This window comes from Sardina pilchardus, chromosome 7, assembly GCF_963854185.1.
Source record: "Sardina pilchardus chromosome 7, fSarPil1.1, whole genome shotgun sequence".
NCBI classification, from domain to species: Eukaryota; Metazoa; Chordata; class Actinopteri; order Clupeiformes; family Clupeidae; genus Sardina; species Sardina pilchardus.
The window spans coordinates 2,605,984-2,630,244 of NC_085000.1; the positions used below are offsets into that span (position 1 = coordinate 2,605,984).

General features: G+C 38.8%; 1 protein-coding gene across 1 annotated transcript; it reads left to right on the plus strand.

Moving 5' to 3' along the window:
- The first annotated feature begins 6,489 nt into the window (after positions 1 to 6,489).
- Positions 6,490 to 15,304, plus strand: LOC134086967 (uncharacterized). The gene is made up of 15 exons (XM_062540164.1): positions 6,490 to 6,727; positions 7,009 to 7,110; positions 7,242 to 7,387; positions 7,493 to 7,610; positions 7,802 to 7,903; positions 8,353 to 8,429; positions 10,290 to 10,468; positions 10,576 to 10,669; positions 10,763 to 11,107; positions 11,197 to 11,314; positions 12,841 to 12,932; positions 13,331 to 13,445; positions 14,464 to 14,733; positions 14,845 to 15,018; positions 15,114 to 15,304. Exons 1-15 carry the CDS (start codon positions 6,490 to 6,492, stop codon positions 15,302 to 15,304), a joined length of 2,361 nt encoding a protein of 786 aa, XP_062396148.1.
- Positions 15,305 to 24,261: the final 8,957 nt, after the last annotated feature.

The window sequence follows — 24,261 nt, forward strand, 5'->3', positions numbered from 1 at the left end:
AAAAAGTAAAAGTCGTAGAAATATGAAAAGTAATAGGCCGAAACTTTGATGCAAGAGCTACGTGACAAAGTTTGAACCAAGTTCCTACGATAAGCGGTTCAAGTCAAATTAGGGCCTGGAAGAATAATAATAACTAGAAAAGCATTTCCTGAAGGAAATACCAGTGCATGGAAAGTCATTGCAAGGATTATGCTAGGGTACCTAAAGTGATAACTAAGGTGTTGCTAGGCTAAATAAAGTGGTTACTATTCTATAAAAAGTGGTTACTAGGTTGGTTGCTAGGGAAATCACGTTGGTTGCTAGGGAAATCAAGTGGGTTGCTAAGGCGGTTGCCAGGGTGTAATTATGGAAGTGGGTGCTAGGTTCTTACTAAATAATTATAGTGGTTGCTTTGCTATAAAAAGTGTTATTTTAGATATAGTTTTAAAAAGTTATTGAAATTGGGAGAAATAGAGAGAGTGATAGAGAAAGTAAGCGGAAGTGAAGTAAAAGAAGTGAAAGAAAGTGAGGATGACAAGTGAGCTATCCAGTTCAATGGAGAGAAACAGAGAGAAGAATTTCCATTGAAGTTGCTGAAGTCAGTGAGAGAACACTGGCAAAGTTGATTCCATTCTATTGATTCCATTCTATTTCTTTATAAGCCAATTATGATGTCACAAAGCCAATGTTAGAAAAAGCTTAGTTTTTATTTAATATCTCAAAAAGTAAAAGTCGTAGAAATATGAAAAATAATAGAATGAAAATTTGATGCAAGAGCTAAGTATCAAAGCTTGAACGAAGTTCCTACGATAAGCGGTTCAAGTCAAATTAGGGCCTGGAAGAATAATAATAATAATAAAAAGAAAAAACGAAGGAATATCAATACAGTGCATTTCCATGCACTGTAATAACTAGAAAAGCATTTCCTGAAGGAAATACCAGTGCATGGAAAGTCATTGCAAGGATTATGCTAGGGTACCTAAAGTGATAACTAAGGTGTTGCTAGGCTAAATAAAGTGGTTACTATTCTATAAAAAGTGGTTACTAGGTTGGTTGCTAGGGAAATCACATTGGTTGCTAGGGAAATCAAGTGGGTTGCTAAGGCGGTTGCCAGGGTGTAATTATGGAAGTAGGTGCTAGGTTCTTACTAAGTAATTATAGTGGTTGCTTTGCTATAAAAAGTGTTATTTTAAATATAGTTTTAAAAATGTATTGAAATTGGGAGAAATAGAGAGAGTGATAGAGAAAGTAAGCGGAAGTGAAGTCAAAGAAGTGAAAGAAAGTGAGGATGACAAGTGAGCTATCCAGTTCAATGGAGAGAAACACAGAGAAGAATTTCCATTGAAGTTGCTGAAGTCAGTGAGAGAACACTGGCAAAGTTGATTCCATTCTATTGATTCCATTCTATTTCTTTAAAAGCCAATTATGATGTCACAAAGCCAATGTTAGAAAAAGCTTAGTTTTTATTCAATATCTCAAAAAGTAAAAGTCGTAGAAATATGAAAAATAATAGAATGAAAATTTGATGCAAGAGCTAAGTATCAAAGCTTGAACGAAGTTCCTACGATAAGCGGTTCAAGTCAAATTAGGGCCTGGAAGAATAATAATAATAACTAGAAATGCAATTCCAAGGAATTACCAGTGCATGAAAATGCAAAAAAAGATAGATAATGCAGATATGGTTACTAAGGTGTAGCTAGGGTAAACATGGTGGTTGCATAGTTTACAGAGTGTTGATAGTGTGAAGGTAGACTGTTTAAAGATGAAACATTCCAGTTCTAACTTAACTAATGATTTCTATTCATGTTAAAATGTTGATTAGCTAACTTAGCTAATGATTTCTAGCAGTTACGCTAAAAATGCTAATTATGCTAGCAATGATAACTTTACTAACAATGCTAACCAGGTTGATTAGCTAACTTAACCAATGATTTCTAGCAGCAATGCTAAAAATGCTAACTATGCTAAATTTGCTTACAATGCTAACCAGGTTGATTAGCTAACTTAGTTGATGATTTTTTGCAGCTATGCTAAAAATGCTAACTATGCTAACAATGCTAACTATGCTAACCATGCTAACTAGCTTACTTGCTAGCGAGGACTTTTATTTTGAAACATTTGTTGCTAGGGTATCCATGGTGGCCACTATCAGGAAACAAGAAGTTACTGCAGTATAATCATGTTGGTTGCTATGGAAACGGTCATAAACACTTAATTTGGAAACGGTCATAAACACTTAATTTTAATGGTTGCTATGTTGGTTGCTAGGTACATGGAGGTTTCATGTAGTTGACTGGAGGCATAGTGGATGATACCTGACAGTTGGAATGGTTGAACAGTTCAATAGTTGAGTAGTTTCAATGGTTAAATGATTTAATAGTGTATTATTGCAGTGAGGACCTTTATTTTGAAACAGTTGTGGACAGAGGACGTAGTGAAACAGGATCTGTAGTCTTAATGAGATTGTATGCTTAAAGCCTGAGACAGAAGGTGCCTCTCATATAGCGTTTACGCGTCCTCTCTCGCTCCTCACTGATCTACATAAAGAATGATGGAGCGGCAACAATGGGATAGTCTAGCCCTTCTTCTATCTTTCTTTATGTAGATCATTGAGGATCGAGGAGCGAGGGAGGACATATAAACGTTGCTTGAGAGGGACCCACAGTAAATACTTTAAAAGTTGTATGTAGATAGTCTAATTAATGTTGATAGACAGAATGTTTAATGAATGTTGATAGGCAGATTGTTTAATAGATATTGATTGACAGTTTAATGGGTGGATGAGTGAATGGTCTGAAGAAGATGAATGGATAGAAGGTTGGATGGAATGTGCCTTATATTCTTGTTAAGAGAGACACTGATACAGCTCTCTGAGAGTAGTTGACACAGGTGTAATCAATTTAACTGGCTAGTCTTAAGAGAGCCAGAGTACTCTTAAAGCCTGAGACAGAGTAAATAATTTAAAAGTTGAATGTAGATAGTCTAATTAATGTTGATAGACAGAGAGTTTAATGGATGTTGATAGACAGATTGTTTAATAGATGTTGATAGGCAGTTTAATGGGTGGATGAGTGAATGGTCTGAAGAAGATGAATGGATAGAATGTTGGATGGAATGTACCTTATATTCTTGTAGAATGGAGAGACACAGCTCTCTACTGAGAGTAGCCTAGTGGATACAGATACAGGTGTAATCAATTTAACTGGCTAGTCTTAAGAGAGCCAGCCTGAGACAGAGTAGATTGTTTAAAAGTTGAATGTAGAGCGTCTAATTGATGTTGATAGGCAGACTGTTTAGAATGGTTGGATGAGTGAATGGTTTGAAGAAGATGAATGGATATAAAGTTGAATGGAATTAGGAGGACTTATTTTGATACTGTTGTGCGCAGAGGATACAGGGGAACAGAATATGTAGTCTTCAGAGAGATTGTAAAGCCTGAGAGAAACTGACAGTTGGTGCCCAGGTGGCTGACCAGCTGGGGTAACATTCTAATTGCTGCCGTGATGTCATAATGAGCCATGTTAAGTCTATGGGGGAAATTGTAACAGTTTTTAACTAATAGTTTAAAAAGTATAAAAGTTACAAAGTTGAAAAATACAAAGCAGGCATGGCATAAGCAAGACCTACGCAACAACGTTTGAACGAAGTTTCTACGTTAAACGGTTGAAGCTGATTTGGCTGCGTTAGAAGAAGAAGTTTAATAATAACTAGAAATGCAATTCCAAGGAATTACCAGTGCATGAAAATGCAAAAATAGATAGATAATGTAGATATGGTTACTAAGGTGTAGCTAGGGTAAACATGGTGGTTGCATAGTTTACAGAGAGTTGATAGTGTGAAGGTAGACAGTTTAAAGATGAAACATTCCAGTTCTAACTTAACTAATGATTTCTATTCATGTTAAAATGTTGATTAGCTAACTTAGCTAATGATTTCTAGCAGTTACGCTAAAAATGTTAATTATGCTAGCAATGCTAACTTTACTAACAATGCTAACCAGGTTGATTAGCTAGCTTAACCGATGATTTCTAGCAGTAATGCTAAAAATGCTGACTATGCTAACAATGCTAAATATGCTTACAATGCTAACCAGGTTGATTAGCTAACTTAGTTGATGATTTTTTACAGTTATGCTAAAAATGCTTACTATGCTAACTATGTTAACCATGCTAACTAGCTTACTTGCTAGTGAGGACTTTTATTTTGAAACATTTGTTGCTAAGGTATCCATGGTGGCCACTATCAAGAAACAAGAAGTTACTGCAGTATAATCATGTTGGTTGCTATGGAAACGGTCATAAACACTTAATTTTAATGGTTGCCATGTTGGTTGCTAGGTACATGGAGGTTTCATGTAGTTGACTGGAGGCATAGTGGATGATAACTGACAGTTGGAATGGTTGAACAGTTAAATAGTTGAGTAGTTTCAATGGTTAAATGATTTAATAGTGTATTATTGCAGTGAGGACTTTTATTTTGAAACAGTTGTGGACAGAGGAAACAGTTTAACAGGATATGTGTAGTCTTCTGAGAGACTGTATGCTTAAAGCCAGAGAAACTGACAGTTGGTGCCCAGGTGGTCGGCCACCTGGCTTAAGATTCTAATTGCTGCCGTGATGTCATAATGAGCAATGTTAAGTCTATGGGGGAAATTGTAACAGTTTTTAACTAATAGTTTAAAAAGTATAAAAGTTACAAAGTTGAAAAATACAAAGCACACATGGCATAAGCGAGACCTACGCAACAACGTTTGAATGAAGTTTCTACGTTAAACGGTTCAAGCTGAATTGCGTGCGTTAGAAGAAGAACTAGAAATGCAATTCCAAGGAATTACCAGTGCATGAAAATGCTAAAAAAGATAGATAATGTAGATATGGTTACTAAGGTGTAGCTAGGGTAAACATGGTGGTTGCATAGTTTACAGAGAGTTGATAGTGTGAAGGTAGACAGTTTAAAGATGAAACATTCCAGTTCTAACTTAACTAATGATTTCTATTCATGTTAAAATGTTGATTAGCTAACTTAGCTAATGATTTCTAGCAGTTAAGCTAAAAATGCTAATTATGCTAGCAATGCTAACTTTACTAACAATGCTAACCAGGTTGATTAGCTAACTTATCGATGATTTCTACAACACGGTCTCATCCCTTGGCGTAACATACTGACGCTTGGTCATGTAACCCTGGCGTCCTATGGCGACGCTAAGGGGGCCCCCTCTTCGTCGCCTGGCGCCGTAGAGGGTCATCGATAGATTTGAATGCAAATCCCTCATCTTCGTAATTTGACGAAAGGGGGTTAACCATCCAGCGATTTGCCTGGGCTGGAAACATACATTTTCGTGGGCAGAAACCAATCGCTATCACGCCTTTAAAAATATATATATAATTACTGGACTTACAGGACTGCATATTTTAATTATCTGATCACTCAATTACAAAATAATATCTGGATTCAGTCTCAGGCCCCCAAACGTGTCGGAAGTGGAAGGTACCCTCGGCTTAAAAAAATAATAGCCGACTTTTATAGATCTTTATCGATTATGAACCGACTGCATAACATTGCTTCTGGCCATCCCAAGCCTATCCAGGTTAAATGACGTTCTTTTGCAAATAGATGCATTCTGGGAAGCGATGTGTTTCAATGTAAAGGCATCTTAAACCCGCTTTTCCCTCACTCAGACGTTTGTGCTGATTCTTTTCCAATTTTGAGGAGCGATATAAAATATTAAGACTGTACTTTTTTATTAACTTTTATATTTTTGCGCTATTTTGTGCAACGCGTCACTGTGTGCGACGAAGCTACACACCATTGCCCAGCGCGATTCCACGGTAAGTAGAACTGTCAAATAAGCAAGGGAAATTAATAAGCATTTACACGTCCAAAATGAAGTTTAAAAAAACTTATTGTCGTATTTGTTGATGTCGAACCCCACTGTAAGTACTGTATTATAAAGACACTGACATAGTATAACTCTTTGTTGCATCAAAATTAAATGCAAAGTAGCTAGCCAGCTAGCTAGCTAGATCAGCTTACTAGAGCACTTGATGCTAGTTCATTGATCATTATTTAGACTTAGCTGCTACAGATATTTGTGACAACTTACATACTGTATGTGTAACACGTTTGTACCTCATTTATGCACCAGCTCAACATTAACGGTTTGAAGCGGTTCTTGGGCAGTTATTATTCATATTGAAATAGTTTGTATTAATATAGTTTGGTGATCTATTCTATTTTGATTTGTTGTTCTCTTTTTCTGCAGGTTCCTTTATCCCTCTCCTGCAGCATAGTATTATTCAAAACATAACACAGAAAAAGGCACTTTTAAGAGCCACGTTTGTCTTGTATCTTGTTCTATCTACTATTGTATTGTGTTCTCTCTCTCTCTCTCTCTCTCTCTCTTGCTGTCATACTCTCTCCCTCTCCCCTTCTCTCTCTCTCCCCCTTCCTTCCCCCCTGAGTGGTGTTTTTGTTTGTCTGTCTTGTCTTCTGTTTGTCCCTGTGTGTGCCATGTCTGATCCTGAGTTGGCCCGTGTCCTGAAGGAGATGAATGACCTTGTTGGTCAGGCTGAACTTCAGGCTAACCTCCAAAACCTCCAACAGCTTGTGCACCAGGAGGCAGAACCAACTACCAGTCAGCCTTCCACCAGTCAGCCATCAAACGGAAGGCAAGATGTTAGATGGATTAAGAGGGACAGTGATGGGAACATTATTTATGGCATGCCCAGATCATCCCGAAAACAAGCAGGTCAGTTTTTGTTACCTTCATGAAAATTAAAATGTAGACTTTTATCTCCAGATCTAGTTTTACATCTTGGAATGGTTTGTAACATGATCACAAGTCATAGGTCTGAATTAGATCATATCTGAGGTTGTTATTACATACTTGTGCCTAGCATCAATGTCAATGTCAATTTATTTGTATAGCACTTTAAAAAAATAACAACAGTTGACCAAAGTGCTGTGACCCGAGCATCAGGTAAAGTTTGTGTTATGAAGTGTAAAAAACAACAGCTTTTTTCCCTACAGCAGGCCCCAGTCACAGCCAGAATCGGAAGACTGGTATCTCGCATGTCAGGGCTTCAGAAACCAGTGGGGAAGTAACCAGCGACTTTCCTTCCGTTACTGCGGGTGTGTTCTTTATTTTGACTCCACTGGTTCAAAACACTATGTTAATTTATTATAAAATGCCCATTGTTCAATGCCATTCTCTTTTGTTATGATGAACTTCATTTTTTCAATATTTTGCATTGTCTTAATAGAGTCCTTCCTTCAAGAGCTTCGTTCACTGGGTGAGGACATAAATGAGGATGAAACACCACCTCAAGCCTCAACAGACTGGGCAACCCGAAAGAGCCTCATTTCAGGGTGGTGGGCGAAAGAGAGAATCCGGCTGGTCAACATCATGGTGGCTCGACAACATGCGGCACCTCAAATCTGCCAACATTGTGGAAATGGTCCAGCTGTTATCCGTTGTTGTGACTGCCGACCACACCCATTCCTCTGTGGCCAGTGTGATGTCAGGGTCCACCGAGGTCAAGTGTTCCACAACAGGGATTCGATGACCCATGCCTTTTTTAATCCGTTGCCTCCCACAACTTGTGTTGTGGAGAGGGTTCTAACCCAGTGTGGTAAGTCTGGTAGTTTTTGAAAGTCACATTCTCAGACTTAATAATTCCAGATATCAACTGGAAAACGGAACACTGTTTTCTGATAGGTTGATGAAGCCATCAAGCACATCTGGTTTTAAAATAGTTGCCAGTAAGTAAATATGTTATTCTTTGATCGTCATCCATGGTTTTTATTTATTTTTTCTTTCAAGAGCGTCTTGTACCTTTGGAGATGCCAGAGACAATATGTGGTTGTCTACAAGGATTGTCCAGTGTCGTCGCAGGACAGTCCATAGTTGTGGTCACAATGAATGGTAAGAGGAACTTTATCAATGAGTGGGGGTCACTTCTGTAGAAGTAGCTGCAGAATTTCACCCACAGCTATTTGATGATCATACCCTATATCTTTCTACTCCTTCTCAATTTCTGTTTCAACCATGCACATATATGAATCATGATTATGTTGCATTCATACATGTTACATTGTGGAACACATCCAGAAATTGTCTTTATCATGGATGAAAATCCAGAGGTGTCAATAGGTTGGGCGCTGGTTAGATTGGCTGGGCCCACGTTTGTGGAGAAAAACAATGAACCTTTGTTTGAATGGGAATAGTTACAGTAATTTGGCTGACAAAAAAGTGCCCTACATAAAGTTTGTGGAAGTGTCCTCCTGATCCATCCTTATTCAAAGGTTCCCATATCAGAATGACACAGTTTGCATCTGTCAGAATGAACTGTAAGTATTCCCTTCTTTTTCCAGGGAGATATGATCTCAGATTACCTCAGATGAGATGCGAGGAATGTGAAGCTACGTGGAGTCCTGGAGTGGATGACCTGGTCCGAAATGACTACTGGCCTGCCACTTCTCACTATTCAACAGTGTATGCAGCAGATGTCCTTTTTTCTTTTGAAGAGCTGAAGATGGCAGCACCAGGGATGTCTAGCCAAGCATTTCTTAGAATGCTAGATCAACGTACTGTTCGTTTTGGCCGTGTAAGTATTTATGGTAATAATTGAGTAACTCAAGAAATAAGACTATGAGGGCACAATATTGAAAGTACACAGGAACATTTGCACTGTTTAGGAAAAGTTGTGTTAAATTTAGACCCTTTATAAAGAACCATACACTCATGTTGTCAGACATGCAGTTTCCACTTACAGTTTTTCACAATTGCTAGAACACCTTTTTCAGAACGCTTTACCTTTTTCTCAAAACTGTGAACACAAAACTCATTTCTCAAACTACATTCTCGAAACCCTTCAATCTTGTTGCAAAACTGAACAATCACCTCAAAACACTTTTAACTTTGCTCAAAACTAACTAATGGTCTCAAATCATTGAACACATCAGGCAAAATTACACTCCTGCAGAGCAGTGATAAGACAATACACCAAACAATGGAAGACACAGTTTTCAGGGCAGGGTTTATGGCTCCTGGAGGAATTGTATTCATTCTAATTTGAAAAATAAAATATCACAATAAAAATAAAGAATAAGGACTTATATCACTCTCTATATATCCTCTAGCCTATACTGTATGAAGATATAAATCAATAGTTTTGTAAGTGAACAGAAAGACAGGCCAATACTGTACTGAATATGATTTGTACTGTGATGCCACAGACTCTGATAGTACTAAGTATGCAATACTGTAATATTGTAGTGTGCCTAAATTTAGACTTACTTGGACATACTGATAACTCAGCTCTTAAGTCCTGCTTCTCTCATTGGCATTCCATGAACCAGAACATGGTCAATGATTGTTGCCCAAATATCATCATTTACAGTATTGCAACTCTTGGGACTCTCTGTCTTTCTCTTCATCCTCTTCCTCCTACCTGCACCCTCCTCTTCCTTGTACCCCACTTCTACTGTAACACACACTTGTTGTCCCCTGCGTCTCTGTCAACTCTGAACTGACTTATATTGATTGTCACATCATTAGACAGAAGTGTTATCAATTTTGAGTGGTAGTGTTCAAATGGAGACAACTGTGCACTAATTGTGTTCAACTTCTGCATGGTTTGGTTATCAATATAATTAAGAAGTGCATCAGAATGCACAATGTGTTCACAGTTTTGCAAAAAGGGTTAATGAGTTTGGTAAAGTGGGTGAAAGTAGTCTATGGTTTTGCCAAAAAAGGGAATAATTCAATAAATGTGTTCAGGCATTTGAGAATTTGATTCAGAGAATGGGGTTTAGTGTTTGAGCAACTGTGAAAAACTGTAAACAATTCTGAAAAACAGGTCATTCTGAAGAGGTCATTCTGAAGACCTCAAATTGAATTTGAGGTCATTCTGAAGACCTCAAATTCAAATAGATTCAAATAGATTGGCTACAGACTTTGACATCTTCTCCCCAATATCATTTCCTGATCCCAGAAGTGTTCCCTTGGATTAATGGGTCTAATATTGCACAGGCTTACTTCTTAACTATAGGAAGCTGTTGTAGCCCTCTTTGTGATTAGATTTAGACTGAATGTCACACAATATCCTCTATGTATAATGGACACTAGTGTATAGTGTACGAGTGTTTACATATTATTTATTTCCTTTGATATGTATTCTCGAAATTAGTACAAACATCCTGAAAGGTATCAAAAGAGCATTTTACTTCGGTGTACAGTAGTATATTCTTTAAATTGATCTCTTTTACTGTTGTCTTTTGTTCTCTTTTACTGAACTCTTTTTAAACAGAGCGGAAAGATCACAGCAGACACCTTCCGGAAAAGCTTCATTGAGTGGGAGGCTGTTAGATTCGAAGTGGACAAATTATGCCGGAAAGATTACTTTGACTGTCCAGCGTGCAGCCCAGACATGCTTGCGGTATCTGTTGATGGAAACCGCAAGCACTACAGATTCAACAGTGCAGCAAGGTACTTACAAAATCCGGTGTTTGTGACGCTTCATTACTTTGAAATAAACTGCTGTGAATCGAAAATCATATGACTATTTAAAGTTAATATGTATATCTTTTACGTAGATCGGAGGAACAAGCCGTCTTTGATGGTGTGTTCATTGCGAATGATGATGAGGTCGGAAGATTCGTGGACTATGTCCATGCCTCAACCAGCCATGTAAACTTCCACAATTTCACTATTTTACCTATAAAACACCACGTCTTTACAGTTTGGAAAAGTTTGGACTGTAAACCATCTTCCATGTTTAAGGTCTCTGGAAGAGGTGTCTGTGGAGGGCAGTGGTCAGCGGCGCGTGAAACGTCTAAGAAGTCCTCAGGAAAAACAGACGAGGAGGGCCTGGAACTTGCGGTCTGCCGTCATGGTGTTCTCCTCCGTGCCCTTAATATGTTTCGAGGTGAAATCTTTGCCTACCCCCTGTACCTCCAAAAGCAAATGTCCCACAAGCAAGTGACATTTTTCGCCATGGATGTGGCTTGCAAGTACTGGCCTTACCTGCGGAGAGTTACAGAGAAATGCCCGGAGTTTCAGGATCTCCTGACCATGAGGCCATTTCTCTCGGTTTTTCATGCCAAAGCTCACGATTTCAAATGTGAGGTAAGAAAAAAATATTGTCCATGAGATTTTCTTTCCCTGAAAAGCTGCATATGATTTTTGCCACTTAGGTTTGGTTTTCTTTTGTAAAGGTAAAATGGAGTGGAGCGTATCAGGAGGGGGCTGGGTCGACTCTTGGGGAAGAGGTGGAGCAGTGTAACGCCTTCCTCTCGAGGATTGCTGTCACGACAAAGCACATGTCAAAAGCAGGTAAGGTACATTTTTATCCTGATGACAATGGTGAGTCACTTTGAGCTCATGCATACTGTATATGCTGGCTCTGAAAATATAAAGCTCTGAATATGCACACAAATTGATGATCAATTACAATACCATCATCCTATTTTATTAGAAGTTAAGATAATAAGGAGGGGCAGTGTGATCAAAAACATGTACTGTACTGTTGTTGGTTGGGCATACAGTACCATACCATACTTGCCTGCTGTTCCACATCAGAGTTCCATTCACCTACTGTCCTGCCATACTAGTGCTTTATGCCATTTGCCTACTGTCCTACACCACTGTCTCATGCTACTTCACTATCCTGTTCTATTTACCTATTAACCCAGCAGCCGGTTGCACCAGCTGAACATAAGTTCCATCTTAGCTTAGTTCGAACGTAAACTGGCGCTACGTTGAGGTTTACGAGCTACTAAAATAGAACGGGTTGCACCAAGCAGTTTCAACGTAAGGCTGGGATTATACTTGCCGTTAGACCAAGCGTAACCGTATGCGTCCGTGTGCGACCTGCTGTGTCCTGTGTACAGACTCGCTGCAGCATTACGCACCTTACTGGAGGTCTTCACCAGGGGGAGACTAGTAGCCTAATATCAGATGTGGATGTGGCCATGTGCCATTGTTTACTCTCATGATTGCCCCCAGCTTTGATGTCGATAATGCATCTTGCAGTCACTTTGTTTTGGCAATGATCGCCCCCTACTTTCTTGTCAGTATTGCATCTCGCGGACGCGTCGTGTTCGCTTGTGACGACGTGCACGACCGACGCACCAAACAACCGCAAAACTTACACCACCCTTTCCCTAGGTGTAAGTCCCATCGTAACTATTTTGTTAACATGGTTTTCTCATTTAAAGGGTGGAAATGTTACATTTAACAAAGTACAAGCCGAGAAGAGTTACATACACGACACTTACACACTTTAGTAGCGATGGTGCAACAGAAAAAGATTGAAACAAGTTAGTTTCAACGTAAGGTTAAGACGCAACTTACACCTAAACTTACGATCGACCTTACGTTCGACTGGTGCAACTGGCTGCAGGGGTGTCAGACTCAGACTCAGGCAGTGGGTCTGTTGAGACCTCGTGGGGGCCGTCATGGTCATTTTTCTGTGTGGGTAATAGATTGTTGTTTGATGATATCCTCCTTTACTATACCCAGGTATAAGCAAACAAGTACAGATCATGTACTGCTGTCATATACTGGTCTTCTCATGTCAGTTTTCTCGGCATCTTAGTTTGTAGCGCTAATCATAGATATGTTGCTTATTGCACATTATCTTTTGGCTCTAACTTTCCCTTCCTACCCAACACATCTGGATCACATGAATCCTGCTGGCGGGACGGATCTGGCCCCTTGGCCTTATGTTTGACACCCCTGTATTAGTTATTCATGGGACAATAATGAAATGGCACATGACTGCAGTGTAGTCTGGACAGTTTCTTCTCCTACTGCTACTGGAAAGAAGGTTGACAATATCATATTTTTTATTTTTGCAGGACGCATAGACATGCTGACGGTCATGGCCATGCGCTGGAACCAACAAAAGTTTGACAACTTGGCTTCCACCCTTGCCCGCCGATATCGTAAGGTAAAGAGACCAGTTATGCAACACGCATAGGATAGCAATATCGTACAATAAAGTGGCATATTATCACAAAAATATTGGGAGGACTTCCCCAGATATTCTTCAGTACAATGGAATATACAGATGGTTACAGGTAGTGTCAAATGCATTTTTCAGTGTCTTAAATGTCCATACCATATAAGCATACACACACACACATATATATATATATATATATATATATAATACATACATACATACATAAATACATACAGTACATATAGTCCATGTATAAAGGCTGTATATGTAACCAGTTCGTATGTGGTTTTCTTATAGTGAAGGTACTTTACATTCCTTCCTTATCAACAATAGCCAAAGTTGTAGGCATTTCCCTCATTGTCATTTGTCATTTGTGTTTGAAGGCCACAGTAGCCTTGCAATGCCAGTTGCATAACCTGGAGACTATGAAAACAGAAATGAACATCACAGACAATCAACTGGAGAGATGGACCATTGATATCAAAGAGTGGGCAGAAGGTAGAGTATACTGTTTTATACTGTCTGATATGCTGTGGTTGAAAGCACTCTGGAAAGTAATGGACAGTGCAAAAAACTATGTGTTCAACAAAAAACCTTCTATTTACATGATCAATAAATAAAATGTTTCTTCCTGTAATCTCTTAACACGGCAAGCACGGTAAAAAAACTGTCCAACCAAGCTTCCCAATCCATCCATTTCTCATCTAACGTTTTTCAAGCCCAAAATGCGCCTTTATACTGTGGAATCTTTCAGATTAAGGGTCTGGCCACGAATAATGAAAATGGCCTAACTCGAGGGGCGGCACCAAGCATGCTTTGAAAATCACACTGCACGCAATTGGACAACACTATGACGAATGTTTACTGACTGATTCTGGACTTCGACGCAATTGGATAGCACTACGACCAAAAACGAAAGTCGCTGTCGAAAGTTGCTGTTGCTGTCATCATCAGTTTAGCTCGCCCACTCTTTTTTTGGTTTCCCCGATTCCTGCGGTAAAAGTAACGTGCATCATTGTTCATTACAAGAGTATCTTGCGGACACAATTCAAATTGTGCTCTCGCAAGAAATCTGGATTTACAGGGTACTTTCTTTCATGAAATGATACATAAATTACAAAATACTTCTGCACAAATTAACAAATATGAATTCTTCTCTATGGCTCTAACAAAATATATTTTGTATTGTCATAGGCTCAAGCTTCTCTTAGTATCTCTATAACTTTGTATTTCTTGTCATGCTTTGAGTTTAGCTTATAGCAATTGTACATAGCCTTAATCATGGTTTTCAGGTGTACTAAGCTCGGCTGCTATTCCAAAGAGGCTCATTGTCTCGTAGTCAAAAAGCACACACTACAATTGCTGATGACATGTGGAAAAGAATATCCCCATGGGGACAATAAAGATCCTAATTAACTTAAATATACTCAACATTAGCTACAAGTGTAGCCTCTCAGTTACAGAGAAATATGAAAAGATTGTTGAGATTTCTTCTGTTTTAATATCTTTCTCTTAGCAACAACATCCCCAAATGATGCTGATCTTGCCGCTGTAACCAGCCGAATTGAGGAGCTGGTGGCGAGTGTTAAGGGGAGGTCCCAGCGTCTTTATAAAGACAATGACGGATGCAAAGGACGTGCCCGGATCCGCCGAAAGATCAGGGAGGAAAAAAACAATTTAAATGCTGTACTGGAAAAGTATAACACCATGGTTCCTAATGCAGATAACCTGACCTTGGATACCATTCTATCTGACGAGATTGTGCCATGGCAAATTACACACGGTGGTATGTACACAATTCCGTTCACTGTGAAATAGTCACATAGTGGCACAAAATCTGTCATGGCGATTGTAACCCCAAAAAGGAACTGACTTGTTTTTCATCTATGTATTCCAGACTCTGTAGATCTAAGGACGAAGAGGAAGGTGTTCGACATTGTGATGGCAGTAAGGAGACTTGAGGAGGAGAAGAGGATTCTTATTGCAGAGATGAACAAGCATTGGAAGTCTATTTGCACCTGTGCAGACTCCCTGAGGCAGATGTCATCCCAGCTTTCTAAGGTGACATCAGGTACAGTATGTATTTGTGTTATACTTGGCATACGCTACAGTATTTCTGAAAGTTTTTTTTTATTAATATAGGCTCAATGTGTTTTAATGTGTAAGGTGAGACATGGGGCCTGCTTCAAGATGGGATCCAAGGTCTACAGAGCTTGATGATGAAGAACAAGCAAGCAACCAACAACATCGCAAAGCATGCAAAGAACTGCTATGTTCAAGTTCTGACTGGAACAGAAATGAACTTTGATAGTGATTCTGATGAATACCATACCAGTAGTGACTCTGAGCAAGATTAAACCGTTTCCTAGATCCATCTTACATGGAAACACAGATATAGCTGCGCCATCTAAATGTATTTCTTAGCAGAGTACTCCTAGCCGGCACCTGTGGTCTGAATATCAAGACTGTTCCTAGATAAGGGTTATTTTTGTATCCTGAGCCCATGCAGTGACTTTCAGGATGTAAGTAGGCCTGATTTTAATGCTATGTCCTGAAGATATTGCCAGAATACCTCCACATTTTAACTGCTGATAGACTGTTTTACCATGATTGTCTTTTATAGCCATGTTGCAAATCAACCTACTTAGCTTTTAAATGTTTCTTGTGTTGACTTTCATTCTCATGTATTTACTAACACATTTTATTGTCCAAAGCAGAACTGACCTGAAATTCAGAATGTATTTTCAGCAACAATAAAATTCCTGTTTCAACAATCAATTTCTTTTATCAGTATACAAATTTGAGACGTCCCAACTTCCTCTGATTTTGGGGTCATAACATAATAAAGTTGGAAATCCTTACAGGTATTCATTCAGTGGCATAATGAGAGGCAGACAAGAACAGTAATTTTATAACAACAATAAGTTGTAGTCAGCCTGTTTTGCAGCTGGCGATGGAAGCATAAGGACCAGACAGTGTGTGCGTATGTTAGTAAAAGACACAAAATCATCTGAATGCCGTAGGCTATATCTTTGTGAACTTACATGTGGTAAGTTTGTGATTGCATATGTCAGACAGGCCTTGATTACACCTTAGGGTTACACCAGTTATTTTGATTTGCATGTCATCACTCTGCTGGTCAGGTTTGACCTACACGACAGCCTTGGGCATATTTTTGACATATGTTGATAAACAAAAGTTCTTAAATCATACTCAAACCATTAAAACATCCATATTTTGGGGAGCGCTGTGGCACAGTAGGCTACAGTGCTCATACCACATACGGGTCCAAGTGCCCACACGGGGACCCAGGTTCAAGTCCGGCCTGCGGTCATTTCCCGATCCCACCCCATCTCTCTCTCCCACTTACTTCCTGTCTCACCCTTCACTGTCCTGTACAAATAAAGGCAAAAAAGCCAAAAAAATATACTTAAAAAAAAAAAAAACATCCATATTTTGATTGATTATGATACATAGAGGTGTGCTGTACTTAAATTAATCCAATTTCACTGATCTTATGTGCTGTGGGAATTTTGATCCACAAGACATCTTTAGAAACTGACGTTTAGAGGGCATATTTTTGACATATGTTGATAAACAAAAGTTCTTAAATCATACTCAAACCATTAAAACATCCATATTTTGATTGATTATGATACATAGAGGTGTGCTGTACTTAAATTAATCCAATTTCACTGATCTTAAGTGCTGTGGGAATTTTGATCCACAAGACATCTTTAGAAACTGACGTTTAGAGGGCATTTTTTTGACATACGTTGATAAACAAAAGTTCTTAAATCATACTCAAACCATTAAAACATCCATATTTTGATTGATTATGATACATAGAGGTGTGCTGTACTTAAATTAATCCAATTTCACTGATCTTATGTGCTGTGGGAATTTTGATCCATAAGACATCTATAGAAACTGACGTTTAGAGGGCATATTTTTGACATACGTTGATAAACAAAAGTTCTTAAATCATACCCAAACCATTAAAACATCCATATTTTGATTGATTATGATACATAGAGGTGTGCTGTACTGAAATAAACCCAATTTCACTGATCTTATATGCTGTGGGAATTGTGGTCCACAAGACAGCTTTAGAAATTGACGTTAGAGAGCATATTTTTCACATAAGTTGATACACAAAAGTTCTTAAATCATACCCAAACCATCAAAACATCCTTATTTTGATTGATTATGACACACAGAGGTATGCTGTGCTGAAATAAACCCAATTTCACTGACCTTACCTGCCTTGGCAAGTTTGATGCTCTGGACATACTCAGAAACTACAGTTCAGACACCCATATTGGCCAGATAGGCCTAAGTAAGTGTCACACTCATTGTTTCATAAAATGTTGACATGTGGCACATATTTTGATTCAGGGAGTAATAGCCAACTTGTTTGTCAAATTTGAGACCTCCAGCTGCTTGTGTGTTGACAGGAGGCGGAGCCAAAGATTGGAAAATCTAGATTTCTAGGGGGCGCTATAGAGTCTGTGAATATGTGAGGTGTGATTTTACTTCACTCATATATTTTATGTCATACATAGATGTCACATGCCAAATTTAGTCTGTCTATGATGTATGCAAGTTAGAAACGCTAACCCTAGGTGTAGATGGTCACAATTTGCATAGGTCAGACAGGCCTTATAGGATTACGCCAGTTAGTTCAAGATAGTGCCAGCATGTGGCACATATTTTGATACAGGGGATGATAACAAACTAGCTTGTCAAATTTGAGACATCTAGTGGCTTGTGTGGTGCCAGGAGGCGGAGCCAAATATAGGAAATATTGGAATTCTAGGGGGCGCTATAGAGTCTGTGAATATGTGAGGTGTGATTTTACTTCGCTCATATATTTTATGTCATACATAGATGTCACATGCTAAATTTAGTATGTCTATGAGGTATGCAAGTTAGAAACGCTAACCCTAGGTGTAGATGGTCACAATTTGCATAGGTCAGACAGGCCTTATAGGATTACGCCAGTCAATTCAAGATAGTGCCAGCATGTGGCACATATTTTGATACAGGGGATGATAACAAACTAGTTTGTCAAATTTGAGACATCTAGTGGCTTGTGTGGTGCCAGGAGGCGGAGCCAAATATAGGAAATATTGGAATTCTAGGGGGCGCTATAGAGTCTGTGAATATGTGAGGTGTGATTTTACTTCGCTCATATATTTTATGTCATACATAGATGTCACATGCTAAATTTAGTATGTCTATGAGGTATGCAAGTTAGAAACGCTAACCCTAGGTGTAGATGGTCACAATTTGCATAGGTCAGACAGGCCTTATAGGATTATGCCAGTCAATTCAAGATAGTGCCAGCATGTGGCACATATTTTGATACAGGGGATGATAACAAACTAGCTTGTCAAATTTGAGACATCTAGTGGCTTGTGTGTTGCCAGGAGGCGGAGCCAAATATAGGAAATATTGGATTTCTAGGGGGCGCTATAGAGTCTGTGAATATGTGAGGTGTGATTTTACTACACACTTTGTGTCATATACGGATTTGTAGGGGGTACTACAGTCTGTGAATATATGAGGGTTGATTTCATTTCACACACATATTTTGTGTCATCCAGGGATGTTACATGCCGAAAGTAATCAGTCTACAACTTTATACATGGCACCCTTGCTAAACTGTAATTATCTAAAACAGTTTTCATGATGTGACCGTGTGCCTTACAGTTGGCAAAACAGTGTAAATAATAGTAATTGTGTATATAATTTGTTGGAGTGTGTTGGAAATTTGGAAATTGAGTGCTGTGCAGTGAATTGTGCCTACAGATTTGCAAAGTGTGTGCTACAAAATTGTAAACTGTGTGCAAAGCAGTATTTGTGCTTTTACTTTTTGCTAACTCAGTGAGTGGTTTTGCTATACGTATTAATAGTTTTAGAAATTGTGCTACAAGAATCACAATTAGTGCTTAGGCATTCAGAAAAAACTGTAAACAGCACAACCGGCCATATGTGGCCCACCTTGAATGACCAGGCCTTAGATTTCCTACCGTTTTCACAGGCCTTAGTAAACCACCCACCTGTTCAGTCATTCCATGGTGATCCCTGTAATGTCCTCAGAGTCCTGGCTCAAATGTGCCTCTTCTCTTCAATGGGAGTGTTTGAAAATGTCTTAAGAACTCTCATAAATGTTGTAAACAAAAACAATCAGCGTGGTGTGCTATTAAGCGGTCAGAGGTCAGAAAGGATGCAGTCATTCAGTAATACATCCTGATGGGGGAGGCATCTGTCACCAGGAAGAGGAGCCCATTTAGTTTGCTCCAAAACTACGACCAATATTGACTAAAATGTTCATGATCATGATAGTATGATGCAAATTTGACACTTCAGTCACTACAAGCAACTTTCTGCTATCTGTCTTTTTCAAACAAATACAGCACAAAGTCACATACAGCACAAATACAGCACAATGACACATTCATTATTCAGTGTAGTCAATGATTGGCAGACAAATAATAAAATGTAAACATAGTGAATTTAATTATGAACAAATCTACTGTATGGAACAAACAACAAATATACAAAACAAATAGCAGAGAGGTGAAGGTCATCAGACAAATAGGCTGGCCGGCTCCCAGGTGTCCTCCCAGACTCTTCCACTGTAAATAGTGCACAAGTCATCTTAAACACAGCATATGCAGTACAGTCTACAGCCTACATCTCACAACTAGTCTTCTGGCTCAAGTTTGAAGATATGTCATCTGAAGTACAACATGACACAACACTGGGATATATACCATTCACATCACCATTTACAATAACTAAACTGAGGGACTGATTTTTGTAGATGGCTGATTGGTGTTCACTTTTGCAATTAAGTGCGTTCAGGCAAAGATCTTTCATTAATGACAAGATAGAGCAACATAATGCATCTCTATGGAAGCAAAATTTGAACAGTTCCTGTCTGCTTAAAGAGGCGTGCAGCAGAGACGTCATAGTGGGATATCGATCTCTCAAGCAGTTCAGTTCAAATGTAACGTCACTTTCTAGGTCTGCTTACAGTAAAGGGGGATTTCGCCCCCCTCCCCTTTGCGAAAACAGAAAGCGTAAACTATCGAACGTTTGCGCCTTTCGCTCCGCTTTAACCCTCTCTGGTTCAGGTGTGTATTTGAGAGGTTGCAATTGCCCGATGTGTTTTTTATTTTGGATACATGTGTTTAACAAATGGTACTCTGAGATTTCATTTTTGAACTTTGAACAAAGTGTCTTATGTATGACATAGAGAGTAGTATGCAGGACCAAGTGTGCCGCATAAAGGAGTAAGTGTGTTGCAGAATTGCAACTAGAGTGCAAAGCAGCACTTTTGTTTAAGGTATAGGTAAATGTGTTTGAGATATGGCAACAAAACTTCAAGATGTGTTACTTTAGTCTGAGCATGGGTCTATAGTGTTCTATAGTGTTCGAGCAACGGGCAAAAACTGTAATGAATATACAGAATAAGCCATCACTTACCAGGAAGAGCAAGGGAGCCAGCGCACTTTGACCTCTGCTGCCTTCCCCTGCAGAAACACACACACACACACACACACACACACACACACACGTAATACATTTAGGGAAGTTACTGTAATGATGTACATAACCATTCAAATATTGTTTTCACATAGCTCTCTACACTGGTGTTCTTACTTGAGACATAATTTACTTGACAAGAGTACTTATGTATTTTCTGTAAGCTATATAACAAGAAGAATGTGTTATGGCATTCCATTTGGATTGCTTTTTTGTTTAGGATTTGCGGTATGTGGCACTTGTAAAAGGGATACTTGACAAAGGTTGATGACTACTGTTCAGTGTTACCATTTTGTCACACGTGGATTGAAAGATGAGCCAGACATGAGTCAAGAGAATATCAGACAGCCTAATGAAAAATATGGTTCTACATCTTACCTCATTCATCCGTCTTTCCAATATTTGGTCATATGGATAAATGGTCTGTCGACTGCATTTGCAACCTTAAATGACAAAGGCAAAAAACAAACAAACATAAACAACAGATCAATAAGTAAAAGTACATATGGTGATCTTGGGGTTTTCCAAAGAGTGGTGGTGCAGTCTATGGTTATGTTGTTATGGTTATGGTTATGTTGCTTAGTAGACGCCTCTGTCCAAAGCGACATACAAACAAAAACAATACAATAAGTAAGGGATAATCAACGACGCGCCGTGCGCTTATAGGAAAATAATGCACGTTCGAGGTGGTAATAAGGACCCGACGCCGCAGGCGGAGGGGACTTTACACTTCGATAAGTGCATTATTTTCCTATAAACGCACAGGGCGCGGAGTTGATTATCCCGCTTATACCAATGCTACTATCATTTTCGTTTATATTGCCGCTGTCTTAGATACAACGTTGCTGTTTTTACCGTTACATTCACATTGGCGAATTGATATTCAAGTGTAATAAGCCCAAAAAAACGAACTACTTCATAGCCGTGTGGTATATAGAAAAATAATGCACGTTCCAAATAGCGCATCACAATAGGAAATTTGACCAAGCAGTGGTATAATCAAATTTAGCAGTTGATCAGACTAGTGTCGACTAAAGAGAATAGCAACATAAACAATAAACAGTATCCATGTAAGCAAAGGTAATGAAAATAAACAATGACTAAATAGGAGAATAAAATAAACAAGTCACTCAATCAATTATATAATAACAATAACTATGGAATAATGAGCAATAATAAAAACAATGTCAATTTAATCAATGGCCTAATAGAGACAAAGGAGAGAGAAGAGGCACTGGTGTGGCATTTTGATAGGTTGGGTTTGTGGAACGATATCAAGTTCCTGTAAGATTTCTGTGTGTTAGATAGAAAATTGTGTGAAGTATTTTGCAAAATGTGTGTTAGGCAATAGAAAGCTGTGTCAAACACTGACAGTGTATGGTGTATTTGTTATGGCAGATTTGTTGTGGGGTTATGGTGTTAGAAGACATGTTTAGAAAATTGTGTGACAAGCAAAGATTTAGTGTGTAAACAGTTGAAAAAAAACTATAAAGGGGGCTACATGTGAAACACCCTTACACCCAACACACATGGGGTGCAAATAAAAGAAACATATACAGTATACACATGGGGTGCAAAGAATGCCTACTTACTTTTTGATTTCTTCTTTTTGCCAAGGGTGGAGGGTGGGGCAGATTGAGTGGCACTTGTGCCTGCGGCTGAGGGTTAAGGTGCAAAAGGTTAAGAGTGAGAAGGTTAAGAGTGAAGACCACTGAAATATTCCTCATGTCCACCTCTCGGTCTTAGCCCAGTCCTTCATTCACAATAGCCACATTTACATGGACAGTTTTTTTTGTCATTCCAAATTTTGTGCTGTCTGTTTACATGGGGTACAATTCTATATCGATCAGGTGCTTTCAAGCGCTTTAAAATCTTTGATCGGAATAGCCGTTGTTGGCTACTTTTTTATTGGGAAGCTAAAGCAGTCAATCCGATTGACCGTATACATGGGTGTTCATTCAGAATAGGAACGGACTACACCACCTCTTCCATTCCGATTAAAATTCTGATCGGATCAGGAATTTTCATTCCGATTGAGGTGTTTATATGGCGATTTGTATTCCGCTGTTATTCCGTTTCTAATTGGAATAGAAGTGTCCATGTAAACGGAGCTACTGGTTACTGTACTGGTTTTTGTCTAGCTAGCAGAATACAAATGTGTATAAAACAATTTTTTTTTTTTAAAAAATAGGCTTTTATGGTAAGACAAGCATGAAAGGGTTGACATCACACACTGCACTCATACTGCCAAGGAAATTGTAACGATTATAAGATTACTTACTTCGTCTTTTCCTTTGTCGAGGTTGGATGGATTGGCCTGGGGTGGATGGTGGGCCTGGGGTGGATAGTGAGGCTTAGGGTGCAAGGGGAAAACGTGAAGAATGATATATTCAGAATCTTGGAGGGTGGTTTAATTAATTACAGTCATAATTGCTAGAACACCTTTTTCAAAACTCTTTACCTTTTTCTCAAAACTGTGAACACAAAACACATTTTTCAAACTACATTCTCGAAACCCTTGAATCTTGTTGCAAAACTAAACAATCACCTCAAAACACTTTTAACTTTGTTCAAAACTAACTAATGGTCTCAGATTATTCATACATCAGGCAAAATTTGACTGCACAGCAGTGATGAGACAATACACCATACAAGTTTTCAGGGCTGGGTGTATGGCTCCTGGAGGCATGCTTATTCATTCTAATTTAAAAAATATAATATCACAAGGAAAATAAAGAATAAGGACATATATAGAAATAGTTCTGTGCGATACTACGGTATATATCGTTGTACGACAGAAAAATGTCTATCGTACGATACAGTGCTCTACCGTTTATATCGTAATTTTAACGTGTGTGGCTGTGACTGCTCAGATAATTTAACTGTGCGTTGCCGCTTCTCGCAGCGGGCAACGTAAACTTGATTTTCTGACTCGGGATGGGTGGCCAGTGAACGCAGCTAATAGTAAACAAATAAAACATTTTTTGAAGTTGGCATAAAGACTAGTGTTGCACGGTGCACCGATACCAAAGATCCTCCGCTTTAACCCCCTCTGCCGATACTACTAAACTATTCCAATACCCTGACATTAAAAATGTCACAACAGCTAATGTTGTGCTTATTACTGTAGCTGTGTTCTTCTGAAGAAACCTAACGTGCGGTGCGCGCAAGGCAGGTCTCCCCTAAAAGCAGCCTGTGGCTGTGCGTCTTTTCCCCCTCACACACACTCGTATGCGCAGCAGTGCTATTACAGTTTTTCACAGTTGCTCAAACACTAAACCCCATTCTCTGAATCAAATTCTCAAATGCCTGAACACATTTATTGAATGATTCCCTTATTTGGCAAAACCATAGACTACTTTCACCCACTTTTACCCATTTTACCAAACTCATTAACCCTTTTTGCAAAACTGTGAACACATTGTGCATTCTGATGCACTTCTTAATTATATTGATAGTGCACAGTTGTCTCCATTTGAACACTACCACTCAAAATTGATAACACACTGATGTGTTCAATGATTTGAGACCATTAGTTAGTTTTGAGCAAAGTTAAAAGTGTTTTGAGGTGATTGTTCAGTTTTGCACCAAGATTGAAGGGTTTCGAGAATGTAGTTTGAGAAATTAGTAACTACACAATAATAGGCTAATATCAAGTTGATTTGCTCACTTGCATCTCTCAAATGTGTGTTGCTAACTTATCTATGGGATTTAGATAATTTAGGCTTACCATTGGGTTTTAACGTCATTTAGAAAT